This window comes from Erinaceus europaeus, chromosome 1, assembly GCF_950295315.1.
Source record: "Erinaceus europaeus chromosome 1, mEriEur2.1, whole genome shotgun sequence".
Classification (NCBI taxonomy): Eukaryota; Metazoa; Chordata; class Mammalia; order Eulipotyphla; family Erinaceidae; genus Erinaceus; species Erinaceus europaeus.
The window spans coordinates 150,878,738-150,901,254 of record NC_080162.1 but is presented as its reverse complement, the minus strand read 5'-3'; the positions used below and the strand labels follow the sequence as shown (position 1 = coordinate 150,901,254).

General features: G+C 49.1%; 1 protein-coding gene across 7 annotated transcripts in view; it reads left to right on the top strand.

Moving 5' to 3' along the window:
• Window positions 1-22,517, top strand: part of MROH1 (maestro heat like repeat family member 1) — a 62,428-nt gene that overhangs the window by 21,862 nt on the left and 18,049 nt on the right. For 4 of the 7 annotated variants that reach the window (XM_060197474.1, XM_016185165.2, XM_060197492.1 and 1 more), the window contains exons 7-25: window positions 4,057-4,208; window positions 4,423-4,563; window positions 4,853-4,945; window positions 11,170-11,248; window positions 11,373-11,486; window positions 13,772-13,845; window positions 14,680-14,802; window positions 16,787-16,894; window positions 17,062-17,206; window positions 17,417-17,457; window positions 17,585-17,726; window positions 19,510-19,562; window positions 19,732-19,839; window positions 20,082-20,201; window positions 20,382-20,504; window positions 21,122-21,268; window positions 21,369-21,395; window positions 22,215-22,337; window positions 22,428-22,507. In XM_060197474.1, coding sequence (XP_060053457.1) covers window positions 4,057-4,208; window positions 4,423-4,563; window positions 4,853-4,945; window positions 11,170-11,248; window positions 11,373-11,486; window positions 13,772-13,845; window positions 14,680-14,802; window positions 16,787-16,894; window positions 17,062-17,206; window positions 17,417-17,457; window positions 17,585-17,726; window positions 19,510-19,562; window positions 19,732-19,839; window positions 20,082-20,201; window positions 20,382-20,504; window positions 21,122-21,268; window positions 21,369-21,395; window positions 22,215-22,337; window positions 22,428-22,507 — 1,993 coding nt within the window. Of the gene's footprint in view, window positions 1-4,056; window positions 4,209-4,422; window positions 4,564-4,852; window positions 4,946-11,169; window positions 11,249-11,372; window positions 11,487-13,771; window positions 13,846-14,679; window positions 14,803-16,786; window positions 16,895-16,996; window positions 17,207-17,416; window positions 17,459-17,584; window positions 17,727-19,509; window positions 19,563-19,731; window positions 19,840-20,081; window positions 20,202-20,381; window positions 20,505-20,757; window positions 21,269-21,368; window positions 21,396-22,214; window positions 22,338-22,427; window positions 22,508-22,517 lie in introns of those variants that run through there. The other 3 variants (XM_016185166.2, XM_060197501.1, XR_009551520.1) reach the window with 3 other exon arrangements.

Sequence of the window (22,517 nt, the reverse complement as noted above, 5' to 3'; positions counted from 1 at the left end):
CTCGGGTACTGACCAGTGGGAAAGACTTGGCCTCTGCCCCCTCAGTTCACTCTGTTGCTGGAGGATTCCCTTACTTCATACCATAGTCTGTGGAGCCTCCATTCTCTCCACACTCCGACCTGGGTATGACTATACCTGTACTGCTTAGATAAAGTGTGTGTATGTGGGGGTGTGGTTACTATACCACGTCTGTGTCTATGTCCTTTGATGTGTGTGTGTGCTGGGGGTGAGTAGGTAGAAGTGGTTCCTATGGTGTAGGGTGGACAGTACTAAAACTGAGGCGGGGAGCTAACCCTCCTATGGTAGCCACACTGTCCTTGTCCTTTACTTATTCCTCCCCAGCACCCCTCTGTCACAGGAAGACCATGACTCTTGGTACTGGGGGTATATGGGGACCAGTTGGGCCTTGGCCCCAAGAGGACAGGCTCTTCTTCATATCCAGGCCCACAGCAAAGTTCTAATGGGGCCCTGGACTTCCACCCAGCTGGCAAGCATGGCTTGTGAGAGGGCTTGGACCCAGCTCCTGTGCTATGGTTGGTTTTCCACCCCCTAGGGCACAGGACATGCCAAAGTATTTGCAGAAGGAGTTGGAAATACAGGGCCCTGGAGCCCCTTCCTGGATTAGGACCCCACCGAGCTCTCTGTACCCCCTGAAGTATCTCTGGGGCCCCTCCACATGGTGTGTGATGGTCAGGTGCTCTCCTCACGTGCTCTGCAGGAGACGGAGTCCTGCCCACGGGTGGCCCAGGTAGCCATCAGAGTCTCTTTTGGCACCAATGACACACAGAAGGATTGTTCTGGCTGCAGCCACCTTTGCTGGCCAGCTCCTGTATCCATGACCAGATGTCATGCAGGGGTGTCCAAACCAGTGGCTGTGACACACCATGCTTAGCAGGACAGGTGTCTTCGAGAGACCCAGGTTCCAGACGGCAGTGCAGTGTGGGCTGCATCTGCTCTGACAGGTGGCCGGGGTGACTGCTGCACTCATGCTACCCACCTCACTGCCCTGGGAAGGATGGTAGTACAGGAGCAGGACCTGGAGACAGAAGTAAAGCACCAGGATGAGAGAGCTGGACTGGAAAGACTCCAGCGAGAAGAAAAGTCACATTTAGAGAGTGCAAGTTAGCTCTGAGAATGAAACCACTGAGTTGGGGACTCAGAAGAAAAAGTTGAGGGGATCCCCCAGAAAAACAGAGCAGAAACACAAAGCAATGGAAAGCAGGAGGCCTAGTGTACCTGCCCCAGGCAAGGCCACAGTCAGCATTCAAGTGGCACCAGTTGTGTGAGGGTTAGAGTCATCATACCCATCTATGAACATGTATATGCATATGTGGTTGGGGAGGTGGCGCAGTGATAAAGCTTTGGACTTTCAAGCAGGAGGTCCTGAGTTCTATCCCCGGCAGCACATGTGCCAGAGTGATGTCTGGTTCTTTCTCCTCTTATCTTTCTCATTAATAAATAAAGTCTTTAAAAATATATATATTTAAAAAAATAATAACATTTATATGCATATATATGTAATTTTAAAACAGTGAATGCTTAAATGTAGAAACAACAATAAGAAAAAATATGGGGCTGGGTGGTGGTACATCTGGTTAAAGCTCACATAGTACTAAGTACAAGGACCAGTGCAAGGACTGGGTTTAAGCCCCTACTCCCCACCTGCAGTGGGGAACGCTTCCTAAACAGTGAAGGTCTTCAGTGTCTGCCTTTCTCTCTCTCCCTCTTTCTTCCCCTCCCCTCTCAGATGGTATCATGCCTCACTGAGCACACATATTACAATGCATAAGAACCTGGATTCAGATCTTCCACCTTCTATACCCCATAATGACCCTGGGTCCATACTCTCAGAGAAGAATGGGAAAGATATCAAGGGAGGGAATTAGATACAGAGTTCAGGTGGTGGGAATTGTGTGGAGTAGTACCCCTCTTATTCTATGGTCTTGTCAATATTTCCATTTTATAAATAAAAATTTTTTAAAAACTGGGTTCAAGTCCCCCAATTCCTACCTGCAAAGGGAAAGCGTGATGAGGCATGAGATAGCGCTATGAGTGTCTTTCTCCCTATCTCCTCCTTCCCTCCCAATTTCTGTTTCTTTTTTTTAAATATATTTTTATTTCCTTTTGTGCTTCTTGTTTTATTGTTGTAGTTATTGTTATTGTTATTGATGTTATTGTTGTTGGATAGGACAGAGAGAAATGGAGAGAGGAGGGGAAGACAGAGTGGGAGAGAAAGACAGACACCTGCAGACCTGCTTCTCCACCTGTGAAGCGAATTCCCTGCAGGTAGGGAGTTGGGGACTCAAACCGGGATCCTTATGCCGGTTATGCCGGTCCTTGCACTTTGCGCCACCTGTACTTAACCCACTGAGCTACGCCCGACTCCTGATTTATATATTTTTTAAAAGACAAATTTTCATATCTTCATTACTTATTTTGCCTCCAGGGTTATTGCTGGGGCTTTGTGTCTACACTACAGATTCACAGCTCCTAGTGGCTATTTTTCCATTTTCTCTTCTTCTCTTTCTTCCTTCCTTCCTTTCTTTCTTTCTTTCTTTCTTTCTTTCTTTCTTTCATTTTCTCCCCATTTTATTTGATAGGACAGAGAGAAATTGAGAGGGGAGGGAGAGATAGAGAGGGTGAGAAAAATAGTACTTACAGACGTGCTTTGTCACTCATAAAGCTTACCCCCTGCAAGTGGAGAGTGGAGGCTTTAACCTGGGTCCTTGTACATGGTAACATGTGCACTCCACCGGGCATACCACCCAGCCCCTGACATATTCTTTAACTTTATTAATTTGATTTGATAGGACAGCAAGAAATTGAGAGGAAGGAGGATAGAGAGGGAGAGAGACAGAGAGACACCTACAGCCCTGCTTCACCACTTGTGAGTCTTTACTCCTGCTGGTGGAGACCAGGGGCTTGAACCTGGGTCCTTGTGCACTTAACCAGGCCGTTAACCAGCACCACCTGGCCCTTCGATTTTTTTTTTTTTTTTTTTTTTTTTTAGTGCAGCTCTTGAGAATGAGTGCAGGCCTCATACATGTACAATACCATCAAGTGGCTTTCCTGGCCTGCCCCCCCTTTTTTACACTTAGAGACAGAGAAAGGGAGAGAGACCACAGCACTGTTCCACCATCCATGGAATTCCCTTGTTGCTGTCCATGATGTGCCCACGTGGTGCTGGGACTTGAACTCAAGCCCCACCATAAAGTGTGTATACCCTACCCACTGAGTGACCTACCCACTCCAGGAGTGCAGACTTAAAAAAAAAAAATTGTGTGTGTGTGTGTGTGTAGTTTTTGTGTTCTTTGGATAGATACCTAGGAGTAAAATTGCTAGATCGTGTGGTTGATATTTTTTTTATTTTTTTCAAGAGCTCTCCAGACTGTTTTGCATGGAAACCAGACCAGTTTGCATCCCTACCACAGTGCACAAGGGTTCTTTTCTCTCCACATCTTCACCAGCTTATTACTTCTGGTCTTGCTTATATAGGTCATTCTGACAAGTGTGAAGGGATAGTTCTGATTTATATCTCCCTGATAAGTGATGAAGAGCATTTTAAAAAAGAATTTATTGACTTAAAAAAAAAGATTTTATTTATTCATGAGAAAGATAAGAGGAGAGAGGGAAAGAACCAGACATCACTCTGGCACATGTGCTGCTGGGGATCGAACTCAGGACCTCACGCTTGAGAGTCCAATATTTCATCCACTGAAGATTTATTTACTTATTAATGAGAGAGTGAGGAAGAAAGAGAGAGAAAACAGAGCATCACTCTGACACGTAATACTGGGAACAGGACTCTCATGTTTGAGAATGCTTCACCCACTGTGCCACCTCTCAGGCTGAGAGCATTTTTTTTCACGTGGTCATATGAGCCATCTGTACAGTTGTGAGCCCATCTTATATAACTGCAACTGCAAAGACCCCATTTCCCAAATGGGGCCCTTTCAAAGAGTCTGGCCACCATGAGTGTTACAGCATTCACCTGCACTAGTCATGGTGCTGCAGAGGGAGTCCCTGCGTTTGTGTGTTCACTGCCTCGGGCCTCAGCTCTGCAGCGCTTCAGTGAGAGCACCCTGGAGTACCTGGCCAACCTGGACCAGGCCCCGGACCCCACAGTCAGGAAGGATGCCTTTGCCACTGACATCCTCAGCGCCTACGACATCCTCTTTCACCAGTGGCTGCAGAGCCGAGAGGCCAAGGTACAGCTGCCAGCCATCTCATGGCTCACTTGGGGGTGCACCTGCCATTCTACCTGAGGCTCCCATGTTGACCAAGTTTAGCTGGTTCCCTGAAGCCCAAGGCAGTGGACAAACCTCTGCTAGGCTTACTCCCCAATCCGTTCAGGGACACCCTCTGCCCCCTGGCTGCAGGCCTCCAGGTACTGGGTAGGCAAACCTCCTCTCTGCCCTTTAGCTCCGGCTGGCTGTGGTGGAAGCCTTGGGGCCCATGAGCCACCTGCTGCCCAGTGAGAAGCTGGAAGAGCAGCTCCCCAAACTCCTGCCCGGAGTCCTGGCACTCTACAAGAAGCACGCCGAAGCCTTCCATGTGTCCAAGGTGCCATACTCAAGCCTTGAAGGTCCCAGCTAGGGGTAGGGGGCCTCTGAGAGTCTTCTCTTTACAGTCATGCTGAGTGAGGATGGTGTCAGTTTCTTGCTGCCGCCTGCACTGCACAGGAATCTATGCGCCTGGGCCTCACTCACAACCCCTCCCCAACTACCCCCCTCCCTGACCTCTAGAGCCACACATTGGCCCCCAACTTGATCTCAGAGGCTGAGGACTGGTTTGGGGCCCCTCAATGGTCTGATATACTTGTGCCCTTGTCCCCCCACACCGCCCCAAGCAGAGCTTGGGCCAGATCCTTGAGGTGGCTGTGAGCGTGGGCAGCCGCACACTGGAGGTCCAGCTTGACTCTCTCCTGGCTGCTCTGCATGCACAGGTAGGCTGAGGGTGGACTGAGTGATGAGGTATGCATGCTGGAAGTGGGCCCTCCGGGGAAGCTGACTGCTGCAGAGTGTGACTTGTGTGTGATCTTGCTCTTACTCCCCCACACCCACCCAGCACAACAGCCAAGCATGAGGTGGTTGTCTGGGCAGCCACATAGGCAGCCAGCTTGTTGCCAGCTAGTGTTGGGCTTCAGCCTGCATATTTAGCCTGCACTGGTGGTGGGTCCACTAAGGAGAGTGAAGGAGAAGCTGAATGAATGACAAGGGAGGCCTAGATAGAGGGCTTCCTGGAGGAGGCAGATGAACTGTACAAACCCTGTCCCATGCCCTCACCAGAGTTGGAGGTCTGAGAACTAGAGGGGAGAGGTGGAAGGCAGGCAGGTGGAGCAGTGGGTCCCCTGAATCCAGTTTGGGCTTTCCGGAGATGGCTGGCGCACCAGTGCAGGGACAGGTAGAAAGCGCTTTCTGAAAGAGAAGTAAAGAGATGGAGATTTGCTTCTCTCCACAACTGAGCTGCAGCGGCCTATAACCCTTCTGGGCCTGTCTGAGGGTCAGCTTGGTGCCCCAGATTTGCTGGACTAATCCTTCTGGAGTGTGTGTGTGTGTGTGTGTGTGTGTGTGTGTGTGTGTGTGTGTGTGTGTGTTTGTGTATTGGGGGAGGGGGAGTGGTTCCCAACAAGGGGGAAGGAATAGCTTCAGTAGATATATAAAACAGTAATTTAAGTCAAAATGAACTGGGAAAACTATGATGTGGATAGATTTCTGGTAAAATGCAGAATTGACAGAAGAAATAGAGAACTTGAATAAACCGATGAAGAAATGGAAATTGGAGCTGGAAGGAAGGTAGCCGGAAGGTGCAAGCCTTGTTATGCTTGTGACCCAGGTTTAAGCCCTGGCACCACACGAGAGTACCATGCACTGGGGGAAGGTCCAGTTCTCTCACTCTTTCTCTGAAAGAAAAAGTCAGCCTGGGAGTGATGAAATCACCCATGTGAAGGGACCAGACCTACCAAAAAGAAATGGAAATGGGAGTCGGGTGGTAGCGCAGTGGGTTAAGCGCAAGTGGCGCAAAGCTCAAGGACCAGCGTAAGGATCCCGGTTCCAGCCCCTGGCTCCCCACCTGCAGGGGAGTCGCTTCACAGGCGGTGAAGCAGGTCTGCAAGTGTCTGTCTTTCTCTCCCCCTCTGTCTTGCCCTCCTCTCTCCACTTCTCTCTGTCCTATCCAACAATGATGACATCAAGAACAACAGTAATATCTACAACAATAAAACAAGGGCAACAAAAGAGAAAATAAATAAAATATTTTAAAAATAATAATAATAAATAGGGAGTCGGGCTGTAGCACAGCGAGTTAAGCGCAGGTGGCACAAAGCACAAGGACCCCGGTTCAAGCCCCCGGCTCCCCACTTGCAGGGGAGTTGCTTCACAAGCGGTGAAGCAGGTCTGCAGGTGTTTATCTTTCTCTCCCCCTCTCTGTCTTCCCCTCCTCTCTCCATTTCTCTCTGTCCTATCCAACAATGATGACTACAACAATAAAAAAAACAGCAAGGGCAACAAAAGGGAATAAATAAATAATAAAAAAATTAAATAATAAAAAACAGAAATGGAAATAATATTCCAAGGACTTCCTTACGTAATGCCTGGACCCACATGGCTTTGAGGTAGGGCTCTACAGTGCCTTCAGGAGCAATTCATTTTTTTTTTTTAATTTTATTTATTTTCACTTTTGTTGCCCTTGTCTTTTTATTGTTGTTGTAGTTATTATTGTTGTTGTTATTAATGTCGTCATTGGATAGGACAGAGAGAAATGGAGAGATGAGGGGAAGACAGAGGGGGAGAGAAAGACAGACACCTGCAGACCTGCTTCACCGCTTGTGAAGTGACTCTCCTGCAGGTGGGGAGCCAGGGCCTCGAACCGGGATCCTTACGCTGGTCGTTGCACTTTGCACCACATGTGCTTAGCCTGCTGTGTGTGCTTAACCTGTTGTGCTACTGCCCAACTCCCAAGGAGCAATTCATTTCTGTCTTATCCTGATTATCTTGGAATTCTGAAAATGATCCAAAGCTGCCTGATGGATTCTGTGAGGCCAATGTTTTGTTTGTATTTTTTATCTCTCCTCTCCTTTCTTCTCTTCTCCTCTCTTCTTTTCTTTTTAATATGGCACTGAAGGAGATGAGCCCAGAGCCAGGAATTACTCTCTCAGGGTTCTAGTTAGATACCCCTGCTCCATCAGCATATTCCCCCAGGGTGGTAACTTGAGTCTCCTCACAGATTGGCAGCTGGTTCCCCACAAGCAGGGCTCTGGGGAGCAGGCAGGCAGCTGCCCACTTTTATAACCCATAAAGCCTTAGAGCCACCTGGGACCTGGTGCAGAGCTCTGGCATCAAGCTGCATATGCCTGCCTCCTGCCCATCTGTTCTGTTCACTGCATGTGCTTCCCAGGAGGTGCCCAAAACAACCCTGCTATGACCTTGAGTGGGGCCAGTGGCTTCAGTGCCACCCAAGTGCTATGGAGCCCAAGCATATCTACCAGGGGCCTGGGCTGGCTTTTCACCTGTACCACTTTTTTTTTCTTCAATTTTTGCATGAATGGACACTAGGTATTTTGGTTTCCTGTGTTTCCCATGTTCTAGAAACAGATGGTTTCCAGGCTTTGCCTATGACCATTTGCCCTTGGAAATGAGACCCCTTCCTTTCTGGAAAATAGTGTTTAGAGCTTGTTCTCCTAGCTGCTGGAAGGAAAGAGAGACTGTGCAAGGGGTGGACTTATCGTAAGACTTGAGGACCAGTTGTGTGTTTCTGTGCCTGTGTGTGTATGTGTTTGTGTTGTTTCCCAACCCCCACAAACTATAGAAGCAGGCTGAGGCCCCTGAAGCCTCTAATTGTAGGGGATGCAGGCTTGCAACCTAGTATGGTGGCCTACTGCACCAGCATTTATTTATTTATTGATCTATTATTTATTTATTTAAATATTTATTTTTATTATTTATTCCCTTTTGTTGCCCTTGTTGTTTTATTGTTGTAGTTATTATTGATGTCGTTGTTGTTGGATAGGACAGAGAGAAATGGAGAGAGGAGGGAAAGACAGAGAGGGGGAGGGAAAGATAGACACCTGCAGACCTGCTTCACCGCTTGTGGGGTTTCGAACTGGGATCCTTATGCCGGTCCTTGCGCTTTGCACCACTTGCACTTAACTCGCTGCACTACCAGCCGACTCCCAATTGATGTATTTATTATATAGCCACCAAGGTTATTGCTGGGACTTGGTGCTGGTATTATGAATCCACTGCTCCCAGTGGCCATTTTTTCCATATATATTATTAGAGAGATTTTTTTTAATTTCTTTATTGGGGGATTAATGTTTTACAGTCGACAGTAAATACAATAGTTTGTACATACATAACATCTCTTAGTTTTACACATAATAGTACAACCCCACTAGGTCCTCAGACAGAGAAAAATTGAGAGTAGAGAGGGAGAGATACAGAGAGATGCCTGCATCCCTGCTTCACTGTTCATGAGGCTTTCCCCTGCAGGTGGGGACCAGGGCTTGAACCTGGGTCCTTGCACACTATAATGTGAGCCAGGTGTGCCACCACCCACCTCTCCTGCACCAGCATCTTTATTTAGTTTTTTATTTTTTAGTAGTGATTTATAAAATTGTAAGGTAATACCATTCCCACTGCCAGAGTTCTGTGTCCCCCATGCCCCTCCAGCAGAAACTATAATAGTTGGGGGAAGGGTTCAGATCCTGGAACATGATGGCAGAGAACCTAGTGGGAGTTGTATTGTTATGTGGAAGACTGGGAAATGTTACACATATACAAGCTATTGTATTTACTGTCGACTGTAAGACATTAATCCCCCAATAAATAAATTTTAAAAAAGAAACTATAATAGTTAGCCCAAGGTTACAGATATGGGTTGAATGTATATATATATAATTTTTTTTGCCTATTTTTATTTACTTCTATGGCCCTACCTTCACTTCTTTTCTAGGTCACACCTACACCTACTACTACTTCTCCCTTTTTCCTCCTCCTTCTCAGATAAACAAAACAGTGTCTGACTTCCTCTGATCCAGTTTTCCAGATTCTCTTCCTTTTCAGTGATGGTATAAAACAAAGATTCTGGATAGGGGTAGATAGCATAGTGGTTATGCAAGAAGACTCTCATGTTTGAGGCTCTGAAGTCCCAAGTTCAATCCTCTGCACTACCATAAGCCAGAGCTGAGCAATGCTCTGGTAAAAAATTTAAAAAATGAAAATAACAGCAAGGGCAACAAAACGAATAAATTAAAAAAATTTTTTTAATGAAAATAATTCCTGTGGTCCAGGAGATGGTGTAAAGTGTAAAGTTTTGTATTCTCAAGCATAAGATCTTGAGTTTGATCCCTGGCAGCACATGTACCAGAGTGATGTCTGGTTCTTTCTCTCTCCTCTTATCCCTCTCATAAATAAATAAATAAATACATTAAAATTAATTAATTAAAGATTCCTGGTAACAAACATTTCAGGTCCCATTGGAGCCCTCTGGTCATCTTCTGCTACCATTTTCCCCCTCTGGGAATATGGACCAAAGTTCTTTTTAGGGTGTATAAGGAAGGAGTTCTGGCTTCTGGAATTGCTTCTCAGATGGACATGGACATTGGCAGGTCAATCCAGACCCCTAGCTTGTCTCTATTTTTCCTTAGTAGGGTAGGGCTCTGGAGAGGTTATCTGCCTAAGGAGGTCTGGATGGAGTTGTAGTAGTATCTTTACCTTGGTAGCTGAAAGGCAGCAAGATATAAATCAGGGAAAAATGTTTAATAAACAGGAACCAGGGAGTCGGGCGGTAGTGCAGTGGGATAAGCGCATGTGGCGTGAAGTGCAAGGACCGGAATAAGGATCTTGGTTCGAGCCCCCGGCTCCCCACCTGCAGGGAAGTAGCTTCACAGGCGATGAAGCAGGTCTGCAGGTGTCTTTCTCTCCCCTCTCTGTCTTCCCCTCCTCTCTTCATTTCTCTCTGTCCTATCTAACAATGACGACATCAATAATAATAACTACAACAACAACAAAAACAGCTAGGGCAACTAAAGGGAAAATAAATAAATAATAAATATAAAAACTTAAAAAAAAATTTAAAAAACCAGGAACCAAAGAGTAGGAGTAGAGCAAATGAGAATAGGGATCCTAGGGTGAAGAGAAGCTAAGTTGTCTATTTTAGGTATGTTCCTAGGAACCCAGGACTTTAGTTATATTTACTTGAGCTTAGTAGCTAACTTGGAGGTTGATTAGAAATATTGTCTGGGAGGATGGTGTCAGAATAGAGAATAGAACTTGAGGGGGCCAGGTGGTGGCACACCTGCTTGAGTGCACGTTACAATGCACGAGGACCCAGATTCGAGTCTCAGTCCCCACCTGCAGAGAGAAAGCTTTCGAGTGGTAAAGCAGTGCTGCAGGTGTCTCTCTGTCTCTCTCCCTCTCTAGCATCCCCTTCCCTCTCAGTTTACAACTTTCTCTATCAAGTAAATAAAGATAATAAATAATAATAATAAAAGAGAACCTGAAAGCCAGGTTGGGGCAGAGAGTAGCTTCCAAACTTGAAAAATAAAATATATATATATATATGTAGATAAAATTTACTACTTCAGTCTGACCTGGGTCCCATACATATTCACATTTAGCCCAGGAGCCTGTGTAACCCGAGTCTTTGTCAGTCTGAGCTCACAGTCCGGGATCATAGTTGGGGACATTCTAGGCTGAACTCATTTCAGGACCAGTACATCTTACAAGAGTAAGATGACCCAGCCTCCCTTTGGAGAGTGCAGCAGTCCACACTTACCACACTTACCATTCATACCAGCATTTTAAAAAAAATTTTTTAAATATTTATTTTATTTATTTATTCCCTTTTGTTGCCCTTGTTGTTTTATTGTTGTAGTTATTATTGTTGTTGTCGTTGTTGGATAGGACAGAGAGAAATGGAGAGAGGAGGGGAAGACAGGGAGGAGAGAAAGATAGACACCTGCAGACCTGCTTCACCGCCTGTGAAGCGACTCCCCTGCAGGTGGGGAGCCGGGGTTTGAACCGGGATCCTTATGCTGGTCCTTGTGCTTTGCGCCACCTGCGCTTAACCCGCTGTGCTACAGCCCGACTCCCCCATACCAGCATTTTTAAGAGCCTGTCCCTTTAGTGAAGAGGGCCCCCTGTAACTTCTGTCCTATGTCTGGAACAGAACTGCGTGCCAGTGGAGTCACCCAGCCCCCTGGTAAAGAGCAACCAGAAGGAGGTGCTGCGCTGCCTCACTGTGCTGGGTGAGCAAGGTCTATGTGGAGGTGCTGGGTGCTCTGAGCATTGGGCTATGGTGGGCATGTCTACTGCTGCCTTGGCATCTATGATTCCAGGTCTTCACCGCCATTCTCCATGCCCTACCTGCAGCTTGCTGCTCACCTGATCGCCTGTTGGCCTTTCTGCTGCCCAAGCTCGACATCAGCAACGAGCGGATCCGAGTAGGCACCTTGCAGGTCCTCAGGCACATCATCAACTCGGCTGGTGAGTGCCCCTGAGCCCTACAGCCAGTTCCAACTTCACCTCTGGCAGAGCATCCCTCACCCTTTGGTGGAATGGTGGAAAACTAGTACCTGTGTGCCTGTCAGCAGGAGTCCAGCCCCCATGTGTGCCTGGACAGCTGAGAGGCACTGGGCACATGACTGCTTGGCTCTGACCCTTACCATTGGGGATATGCAGCTTCAGTCTAAGACATCTTTGAGCCCCACCCACTCCTCCCTTCTGCACACACACACACCACTAAACAAAAAGAGGGGGGCTAAGCAGTGGTGCACCTGGTTAAGCACTCACATTGCAGCGCACAAAGACCCAGGTTCAAGCCCCTGACCCCCCCCTATAGGGGGAAAATTTAACAAGTGGTGAAGCAGGGCTGCAAGTGTCTCTCTGTCTCTTCCTATCTCCCTCTTCCTTCTCAATTTCCCTCTGTCTCTATCCAATAATAAAAAACAAAACAAAATAAAATAAAAGTTACTTACTTTTGAGAGACAGAGAAGACCAGAGCATCATGCTGGCACTTGTGATGCCGGGGATCAAATTCAGGACCTTATGCTTAAGAGTCCAATACTTCATCCACTGCGCCACCTCCCAGCCCACTTCCCTCCCTCTTTATTTTTCTTTTACAACTTTGTGCTATCATCTGTTTTCAAGGCTGAGACTGGTTATTCTTTAGAGTATCTCTCAGTTTGTGTGTCTGGTGGTGGTATCCAGAGCTTGAGCGCTCCCCAACCCCTACACCTGACTATATTTTCTACAAGTCTGATGCCCTGTCAAATGATCAGTAGGTATTGACTATAAAAGCAAATGGGTGGGGGTAGATAGCATAATGGCTATGAAAGTAGACTCATTCCCAAAGCTCCAAAGAACCAGGTTTAATCCCCTACACCACAAACCACAGCTGAGCAGTGCTGTGGTTAAAAAATCAATCAATTGGGGCAGTAGCACAGCGGGTTAAGTGCACATGGTGCAAAGCTCAAGGACCTGCATAAGGACCCCTGTTCAAGCCCCCGGCTCCCCACCTGCAGGGGAATCCCTTCACAGGCGGTAAAGCAGGTCTGCAGGTGTCTATCTTTCTCTCCCCCTCTCTGTCTTCCCCTCCTCTCTCCATTTCTCTCTGTCTATCTAACAACAACTACAACAATAAAACAACAAGGGCAACAAAAGGGAATAAATAAATAAATTTTTAAAAATCAATCAATTGGGAGTCGGGCGGTAGCGCAGCAGGTTAAGCGCATGTGGCGCAAAGCCCAAAGACCAGCATAAGGATCCCGGTTCAAGCCCTAGCTCCCCACCTGTCCTGAAGCAATTCCCCAGTCGCTTCACAGGCGGTGAAGTAGGTCTGCAGGTATCTATCTTTCTCTTCTCCTCTCTCCATTTCTCTCTATCCTATCCAGCAACGACGACATCAATAACAATAGTAATAACTACAATAAAAAACAAGGGTGACAAAAGGGAATAAATAAATAAATATTAAAAACATCAATTAATTTATAAAAAGCAAACCAGAAGAAGGCAAGGTAGATATCACAATGGTAGCACATCAGACTTGCATGCCTGAGACTCCATAAGTGCCAAATTCAGTCCCTGTCACCACAGTAAGCCACAGCTGAGCAATGCTTTGGTTTCTCTCACATACAAAAAAATAAACAAATATGCAGTCCAGGAAGTGGTGTAGTGGATAAAGCATTGGACTCTCAAGCATGAGATTCTGAGTTCAGTCCACAGCAGCATATGTACCAGAGTGATGTCTGGTTCTTTCTTTCTCTCTCTCTCCTCCTATCTTTCTCATTAATAAATAAATAAATAAAATATTAAAAAATTAATAAACAAATATGTTTAACTCATTTCCCACTCGCTGCAAGAGTACATGACCAGAAGCACTTGTGGCTGTAGCTTTTACCCTGAGGTAACTCATAGATTATAGTCATAGATATGGAGAAACTGGATAAATAATCATCATCATGTACATTTCTGTTACATTAGGGCTAGAGACTAATTTTGTTTAGAACTAGTTCCCTCTTTCTTGATGCCTTAAACACCTAATCTTCTTGTTTCCTAACTATAAAATCATACTGGTGGGGGGTGTGAGGGGGGTAGAGATGAACATTTGTCCCCAGGGGGAGAAGGGGTCTTTGTTAATACACTTCCCTCCTCCTCCTATGAGAACATACTGGGGTAGCACCTCTGGCGACAGGGTTTCAGACCTCATGCCAGCCAGAATGCCTGACCCCTGGTCTTGGGGGGAGGCTGACTGATGGCCTGGGTCTTTGCAGCTGCTCAGATGGAGGTTAAGAAGCCCTTTATTCTCTCTTCCATGAGGCTCCCTCTGATGGACACCAACAACAAGGTACGTCCCAACCAGACCTCAGCAGAGTCATGCGCTTCAGTCTTGGTGCAGAGAGCTTTGTATCAGTTTGGGCACCCCACTCTGCATCAGAGTAGATTTGGGGTTCCCTGGACCACATGCTGGCTTGTTTCTTCTTCAGGAAGACTGCGCAGCTAGGTTTGTCACAGGGAAGGGACACGAGTACATAGCAACTTAGAAAGTGGTGTGGGGCAGGACATATATCCCATCCCCCCCAACCCCCAGGAGTAGTGGGCAGTGATGTGACAGTGTGTGTGGTGCTGCCAGCTGAGGAAGTCCCCTCCCTGACTGTGGTGGCTTAAGGACTTCACTGAGGGTTTGTCAAGCAGACCTGGTTAGCCACCCACACAGCAGCCTCAGTCTTCAGCCCCTTGGGTGGCAGAACTAACATCACATGGCCCACAGCCTCCAGTTAAATCAGCTTCCCTGTTAGACAAAGACATGGCCAGAGCCTCAGTGAAGCAGGGACACTGGATGCAATCACAGTGTCAAGGGCCCACTATGCCTCCCCAAGCCCAGGGCAAGCTCAGCCCCTCCCTGTGCACCAGGCTCAGCAGAACCCTGTGATTGGGCACACCCTCTTGCTTCCAGGACAGCAGGCTTCTGTGTGGCCACAAGGCGGGTGGGTGCAGATACTAGGGTGTGGTAGCAACCTGTGCTGGTGTTCGGGGCTGTGTCTGCAGGTAAAGGTGTAGACATGGCCATAAGTCTGGGGGTGGAGTGGGTATCATCAAGGGGAAGGGAGCCTTATCTGTCCACCTCTCCACATGTGATGATAAGTTCTGACCTGGACACTCCCACCTCTCTCTCTGGTAGGTGAAGCGGGCTGTGGTACAGGTGATCAGTGCCATGGCCCATCATGGCTACTTGGAGCAGCCTGGGGGCGAAGCCATGATTGAGTACATCGTGCAGCAGTGCGCGCTCACCCCTGAGCTGGAGGTAAGGTGGGATCTGTCTCACTTGCCCTGGCCCCACCCCTTTTTTCAGGCTCAGAAAGAGAAAGAGGAGGACTAGGTACTATTTTCTTGGGACTTTGTTTAGAAAGTTACTGAATAAGACCAAGGAATAGCTTACCTGGTAGAGTGAACAATTTACCATACTTGAGGACCACCTGGGTCTGAGCTCCTGGCCAGCACATGGGAGCACCATGCACATAGGAAGCATCACAAGTGGCAGAGTGCTGCTATAATGCCTCTCTTCCCCTCACCCCTGTCTCATCCTCTATCTAAGTAAATAAAAGAAGTAGCCTGGAAAGTGGCACAGTAAAGTGCTGGGTTTACAAGTACAAAGTTCCAGGTTCACTTGCTGGAACTGCATGTGCCAGAGTTACTCTGGTTCTCTCTCTTTCATCAATAAATAATAAAATACATATTAAAAGGAGGGGAAGGAAATTTAACCCAGAGTGTTGAAATTGCACATGTGTGAGACCCTGGTTCCACAGAGGAGGAAAAAAAAGTTTGTTGAGAAGGCAGGAGGTAGCTGGCCTGGTTGGGCATATACTCTGCTATTTGTGAGGCCCGAGGTTTGAGTTCTAGAATCCCATGATAGAGGAGCAGTGTTACAGTGTCTCTCTTCCTGTTGTTCCTCCTCTCTCTGAAAAAGCAAAAGACTGTAGTATTGATTGTGAAGGCCTCAGTGGCATCATACATGTGTGAGTCCCTGGGTTCATTCCCTGGAGTTGTTTTAAAAAATAAAAGTTGATCCCCCCCCCCAATAGATGGCAGGGCTTTTAAAGTTGATTGCAATTATTTGGTATAAATTTCTACCATATGTTTAGAATATACCAGCGCACCTGGTTGAGTGCACATGTTACAATGCGCAAGGGCCCAGGTTCGAGCCCCGAGTCTCCACTTGCAGGGGCAGCTTCACAAGTGGTAAAGCAGGGCTTTGGGTGTCTCTCTTTTTCTCTCCCTATCTCCTCCTTCCCTCTCAAATTCTGACTGTTCCTATCCAATAAATAAATAAAGATAATAAAATTTTTTTAAAAAGAACATGCCTTAAAAATCATTCTATGGGGGGCCAGGTGGTAGCGCACCAGGTTAAACACATATGGCGTGAAGTGTAAGGACCAGCTCAAGGATCTTGGTTCGAGACCCCAGTTCCCCATCTGCAGGGGAGGGGTTGCTTCACAGGTGGTGAATGAAGCAGGTCTGCAGGTGTCTGTCTTTCTCTCCCCCCATTTCCCCCATCTCTCTTGATTTCTCTCTGTCCTATCCAACAACCGCAATAATGACAACAATAATAACAATAACAATGACAACAAAATGAAGAAAATGGTCTCTAGGAGCAGTGGATTTGTAGTGCAGGCACCGGGCCCTAGAGATAACCCTAGAGGCAAAAATAAATAAGTAAATAAATAAGTAAATTTTTTTTTAAAAAATCATTCTATGATTAAGCACCTCTTTCTTCTCCTTGAGCTTTGGTTTCTAAAGGAGAGGTCTCAGAGTCTCCTCTACCCTCACAAGTCTGTCAGGCCCTTTCTGTTTTGGTGTTTCCTGGCACAAGTGGTAAGGCAGGCCTGAAGAGGCACACAGGGCACAGAGCTGCTCTCCTGATTGGATACCCCCAGAGAGTGGGCCTTGGGGCATTGTCTTAGCCACTTCATGCCTCTGTTATTGGTGGAAGTGAGTGATCTCCACTGACTGTCACTTCTGTAATGGCACCTCCCATTTTTGCATGACAGTCTGCTGAAAGGCAGAACACTCTTTGCCCATTTCTTATGTAATTTTGGCTTACAAGAAACACTCAAGATTTCATTTATTTCAGAGATCAGAACTAAGCTAGGCATTCTCAAGTAATCACAAGCACAGAAGTCCTTTACTGCCTGTGTGGGTGACAAGGGTATCCCCTCTTGAGTGGCTGGGTAGTGTGTCCTCACGCTCTGAGCCCCCTTCCATATGGCCTTATACCCCTGCCTCCCCAGCCTGAGAAGCTGAGTCCTGACGGGGAGGAGCTCACAGCAGACAGCGTGCGGGCCGTCAGTGTCAGCACCCTCTTCTTGGTCAGCACCACCGTGGACAGAATGTGTGATGTGAGTGTGTAGGGCACCCTTCCCTCCTGGAGCTGCCTGCTTGCCTCCTACTGGGCAGGGCCTTGTAGGCAGGGGCTCTGCTAGGGCTCTCTCTGTCTTCAGGCGCTGCCTGTAGCTGCTGTGAGGCATGCGGGCCTGGGCCCCAGCAACCAGCACTCTGCCTGCAGGTCCTCTGGCCCTACCTACTTGAGTTCCTCACCCCGGCGCGATTCACAGGGGCCCTGACACCACTCTGCCAGAGCCTTGTACAGCTGGCTCAGAAGAGGCAGGAAAGGGGCCCTAATGCCCTCCTCATCCAGTATGACCAACACGGTGGGTGCACAGACTACCCTGGACTCAAGACTCATCCTACACCCAGCACAGCTCCTGCCCTCCCAGCCCCATGCCCACCCCTAGTAGGGCCCACCCCACTCTAGGAGTTAGCCCTGCCCCTCCCCAATCCCCAGAACTGTGGCAGCCCCCTTCCAGGCTGCAGTGGGGTTGGGTGCAGTCTGGGCTGAGTGTTGACCCCCTGATTTCTAGTGAGCCTCCCGTCCCCCTACGCCATCATCACCAGGCTTCTGGTAAGTAGCACCTAGGGTATGAATGCACAGATGAAGTTCAGGACAGTGGTGGGCTACCCTCTGTCTCGGGGGGCCTGTCCCCTGCATCTCCATGGCTGGGCCCCCCAGTCCCCCTCTGCCTCTGCAGGCTGTGTCTTCCAGCCCCTACCTGGGGGACAAACGTGGGGCGGCCTCGCTGCGCCTCCTGCAAGTACTGCACGGCAACATCCACCCCTCACTGGGCCGGCGATGGGACACCACCATCCCCCTGCTGCTGGAGTATCTGGATGGTGAGTGTCCCGCCTAGCTGACTCAGGAGCCCAGGGTTTGGTTTGTTTGCTTTATACAACCAGGGTCATCACTAGGACTCATTTCCAAAGCTCCACTGCTCCATTGGCCCTTTTTTTTTTTTTTTAGTGCATGACTTTTTTAAAAAAAAATTTTATTAGTTGGGCAGTAGCACAGCGGTTAAGCACACGTGGCACAAAGTGCAAGGACCGGCGTAAGGATCCTGGTTCGAGCCCCCGGCTCCCCACCTGCAGGGGAGTCGCTTCACAGGTGGTGAAGCAGGTCTGCAGGTGTCAAAAAATATTTTTATTTATTTATTTGTTCCTTTTTGTTGCCCTTGTTGTTTTATTGTTGTAGTTACTATTGTTGTTATTGATGTCATCGTTGTTGGATAGGACAGAGAGAAATGGAGAGAGGAGGGGAAGACAGAGAGGGGGAGAGAAAGATAGACACCTGCAGACCTGTTTCACCGCTTGCGAAGTGACTCCCCTACAGGTGGGGAGCTGGAGGCTCAAACCGGGATCCTTAGCCGGTCCTTGAGCTTTGGGCCATGTGCGCTTAACCCACTGTACTACCGCCCAACTTCCCCATTGGCCAATTTTAATAGATGGTGAGAGATAGGGAGAATAGGAAAAGGAGACACAGAGAGGTGAGATACCTGCAGCACTGCTCCACTGTTTGTAAAGCTTCCTCCTGCAGGTAGGGCCAGGATCTTCACATGTGGTGGTGGTAATATGTGTGCACACACTCTACTGGGTGTGCCACCACTGAGCCTTGAGCCCAGGTTTTGTTTGTTTGTTTGTTTATGTGTTTTTTGCCAGAGCACTGTTCAGCTCTGGTACAGGGAATTGATCTTGGGACTTTGGAGCCTCAGAAATGAGAGTCTCTTTGCATAACTATTATGCTATCTATCCCTGCCCTAGCCCAGACTTTGGTATGTGGTAAGAAATTGCCTCCATGGCCCAGGAGGTGGCACAATGGATAAAGTATTGGACCTTCAAGCATGAGATTCTGAGTTTATTGCTGAGCAGCTCTTGTGCCAGAGTGATGCTCTGGTTCTCTTTCCCTCACTCCTCCTTTCTCATTAATAAATCTTTTTTTTTAATATTTCTTTATTCCTTTTCTTTTGTTGCCCTTGTCTTTTATTGTTGTAGTTACTGTTGTCATCGTTGTTGGATAGGACAGAGAGAAATGGAGAGAGGAGGGGAAGACAGAGGGGGGGATAGAAAGATAGACACCTGCAGACCTGCTTCACCCCTTGTGAAGGGGGTACCCTGCAGGTGAGAAGCCAGAGGCTCGAACCCAGATCCTTATGCCGGTCCTTGCACTTTGCGCCACTTTGTGCTTAACCCACTGTGCTATCGCCCGACTCCCAATAAATAAATCTTAAAAATAAAAAAAGAGGGTAGGGGAAATAGCACAAAACTTTTGCAAAAGGACTTACATGGATAAGGCACCAGAGTCTCAGGTTCAGCTTCCATGCCACCATAAGCCAGAGTAGAACAGTGTTCTAGCCTCTCTGTTTCTCTTTCTCTCATTAAAATCATATATATTCTTTTAAAGAGGAAAAAAATTAGCCTCCATGATGGCACGGGAAAAGGTCCCAACAGGCTCTCCCTGCTGAGTGACTCTTGGGAGTCCTTACCATATATATAGTACCTGTTAGGAGTTTCCACATCAGAATCAGGGCGGGGCCTAGGCAGATGGAAGTAGGGACAGGACCTGCTCTGAATCTTCAACCCTCTCTTCCTGCCTGCACTCTGACTGGATGACTGATTCTTCCAGACCATAATGAGGAAACCCTACCACAGAAGGAGTGGGAGGAAAAACTGCTGATGGTGAGAAGAGGGAGTGGCTGTGGAGACTGGCATCACCTGGGCACTGGGGGTGGAGAACTTGGACAATGGGTGCCGGGTGCTGGACCTTCCCAGGCCGCTGGCCCTGCTGTGAACTCGTGTGGCTGGGGAAGGACAGGGCTGTCCCTCATGATGCAGTTCCTGTCCTCAGTTCCTCCGGGACACTCTAACTATCGTGTCTGACAACACCTGGATCTGCCAACTGAGCCTAGAGATGTGCAAGCAGCTCCCCAGCTACAACGAGACACCCCAGGAGAAGGTGCATGGTGGGGTGGATGCCCAGGGGAAGGGAAGAGTCTGGGGGGCATGTTCTAGGCTCATCTCTGTTTACCCTCTGTCACTTGCTACCTGAGCCTGTCTTGGGGATAGAACAGTAATGGAGGCCTGGAGCCATTTTGTGGCCCAGGAATAGAGGTGCATGACCCCATCATCCCACCTCCTGTGCCTAACTGGCACTGTGGACCCTCCTGTGTCAGCCTGAGCATCCTTCCTCTGTTGCAGAACTTCCTGTACAAGTGCATAGGGACCACACTGGGTACTGCTTCCAACAAGGAGGTGGTGAAGAAACACCTACAGGAACTGCTGGAGACAGCCAGATACCAGGAAGAGGCAGAGCATGAGGTGTTGCCACTGCCCTGCCCCCCTGAATCCCACAGTGCTCACCCTCTGTCCTCTCAGGCACCCAGCCAGCATGTACACGTGTGTGTGTGCATACATGTGTCCCTGTGGTGTGGGTGTGCACATGTTTATCTGCCTGCCCAGTCCTTGCCCAGTCGTGAGAGCACCCATGTGCCTCCCCAGGGTCTCGCCAACTGTTTTGGGCTCTGTGCCATCTCCCACCTGGACAACACCCTGGCCCAGCTGGAGAACTTTGTGAAGTCAGATGTGTTCAGAAAATCCATTGGCATTTTCAACCTCTTTAAGGTGCGGGGGGTTGGACTGTGGTGGGTCAAGGCCTGGGTGGGGCCAGCCTGAAACTGGCAGCTGAGACATCCTCCATGTTGACGTGGGAGAGGACCTGGTCATTGCTGATCTTGGGGTGTCCTCCAGCTGCAGACCTCTACCAGCATGGGCAGTTAAGAGACCTGCTTGCACAGGTGGCAGTGCCCTCTTGTCCTGTCTCTCTTGCTCTGACCAGAGGTAGCTGCAGCCCTGTCCCTTGGTTCTCTGTCTCCAGGACTATATCAGTTATAGACTCTCAGGGCTGGACCTGCATGCAGCCTGGCACCACCTGCTATGTGCCCACAGATGGACTGGCCCCAGAGAGGGCCCTGGCACCACAGGACAGTGACAGGGCTGACTGCCCTATGGCCTCTTAGAGGCCTACATGCACCTCCACCCCTCCCCCAACCTCTCTGATATTTTGAATGGCTTCTCCTTTGCTGTCCTTAACAGAGGGGATGTCCCTATCCCTGTCCCTTGGGGGATGGTACTGTCCACTCACCTGATTGTGCCCCTGAAACTGCTAACCACCCTCCTTCTGGAGGGTCCTGGAGGTGTGCCCATGACTGCTGAGGTGCACAGCTGCCTTGGCCTCTTAGGACCGGAGTGAGAACGAGGTGGAGAGAATGAAGGGCGCTCTGATCCTGTGCTATGGGCACGTTGCCACACGGGCCCCTCAGGAACTGGTCCTGGCCCGGGTGGAGTCCGACATCCTCAGGAACATGTTTCACTACTTCAGTACCAAGGTGGGTGCCTGGCCACCTGTCCTGGGAACACCTGCATCATGCGGGGGAGTGGGACGGACTCTGGCACACCTTGTAACCCACCTCACTTTTTGTCATTCAGGTTCTGGGAATAAAGGTAGAGACCAAGGTACAGTGTGCAGGAGCTCAGGCCTCCCCTGCCTCTTCTCTTCTCTGGGTCGGGCTCTGAGCACCAGGGGCAGAAGTGGGGGGAGGAGATACCCAGGTGGGGACTTCCAAAGCCTCTCCAGGGCCTGTCCCCAAGTTCCTGTGTACAGCTCCTCCTGTGGGGCCAGAACAGAGCTCCAGTATAGCCACCCTGGGCAGTGGGATTCTGGAGCCTCATACTCTGGCCCCCTCCTCAGGCTCTGCCCCTGTGTTCATGGGCACTGGGAGAGGGCACGCCCTGGAGCTAGGGACCCAGCCACCACCTCACTAACACATTTCTCTGCTGGTGACTCTGGCACTAACCAGGAATGGGCATTTCCTGGGGCAGCTGGTGATGGACTCTCAGAGAGCTGTTTCTCTCTCAGCCTGGAAGAGTGAGGGGGGCAGCTCTCCCTGTTTCCATGACAAGTCAAGTCACCCCCTGCCCTGGCTGCGCAGTGTCTTAAGCAGGGACCAAACAGGCACCCCCCCCCAAAGGAGGCTCTTCTTGGTGGGCTTTCTTCTCTCCTGACTTGGGAGGCCCCTCCCTCCACTCCTAGGTATTCAGGGGATGCTGGAAGTTTGAGTCCTTGCCCTGGCACCCTGGGCCAGGCAGAGAGCTGAGTGCCCAGGGCTTCCTGCCTAGGCCTGTTGGGGCCCTGCAGCACTGACAGCAGCTGCAGGACTGGCTGAGGGGTACCTGGGTGAGTGGGCAGCAGCTGCAGGGTTGAGAGGGTTGAGTGCCCCAGGCCAGGCCAGAGCTGCACCTGGAAAGCACTTCCTGAGCCCAGTATCCCTGCAGGACCCAACCCTGAAGCTGTGCCTGGTGCAGAGTGTGTGCATGGTCAGCCAGGCCATCACCAGCAGTGCACAGGCTGGCTCCTTCCACTTCTCCCGGAAGGCAGAGCTGGTGGCACAGATGATGGTGAGCCCTGGGTGGGCACAAGCCCTGGGTATGGCCCCTGGAAACAGTCCTGGGCCCCATAGCCTGAGCCATGTGCCTCCCCTTACCCAGGAACTCATTAAGGCTGAGCCCCCAGACTCGCTGAGGACGCCCATCCGGAAGAAAGCCATGCTGGCCTGTACACACCTGGTGTATCCTTTC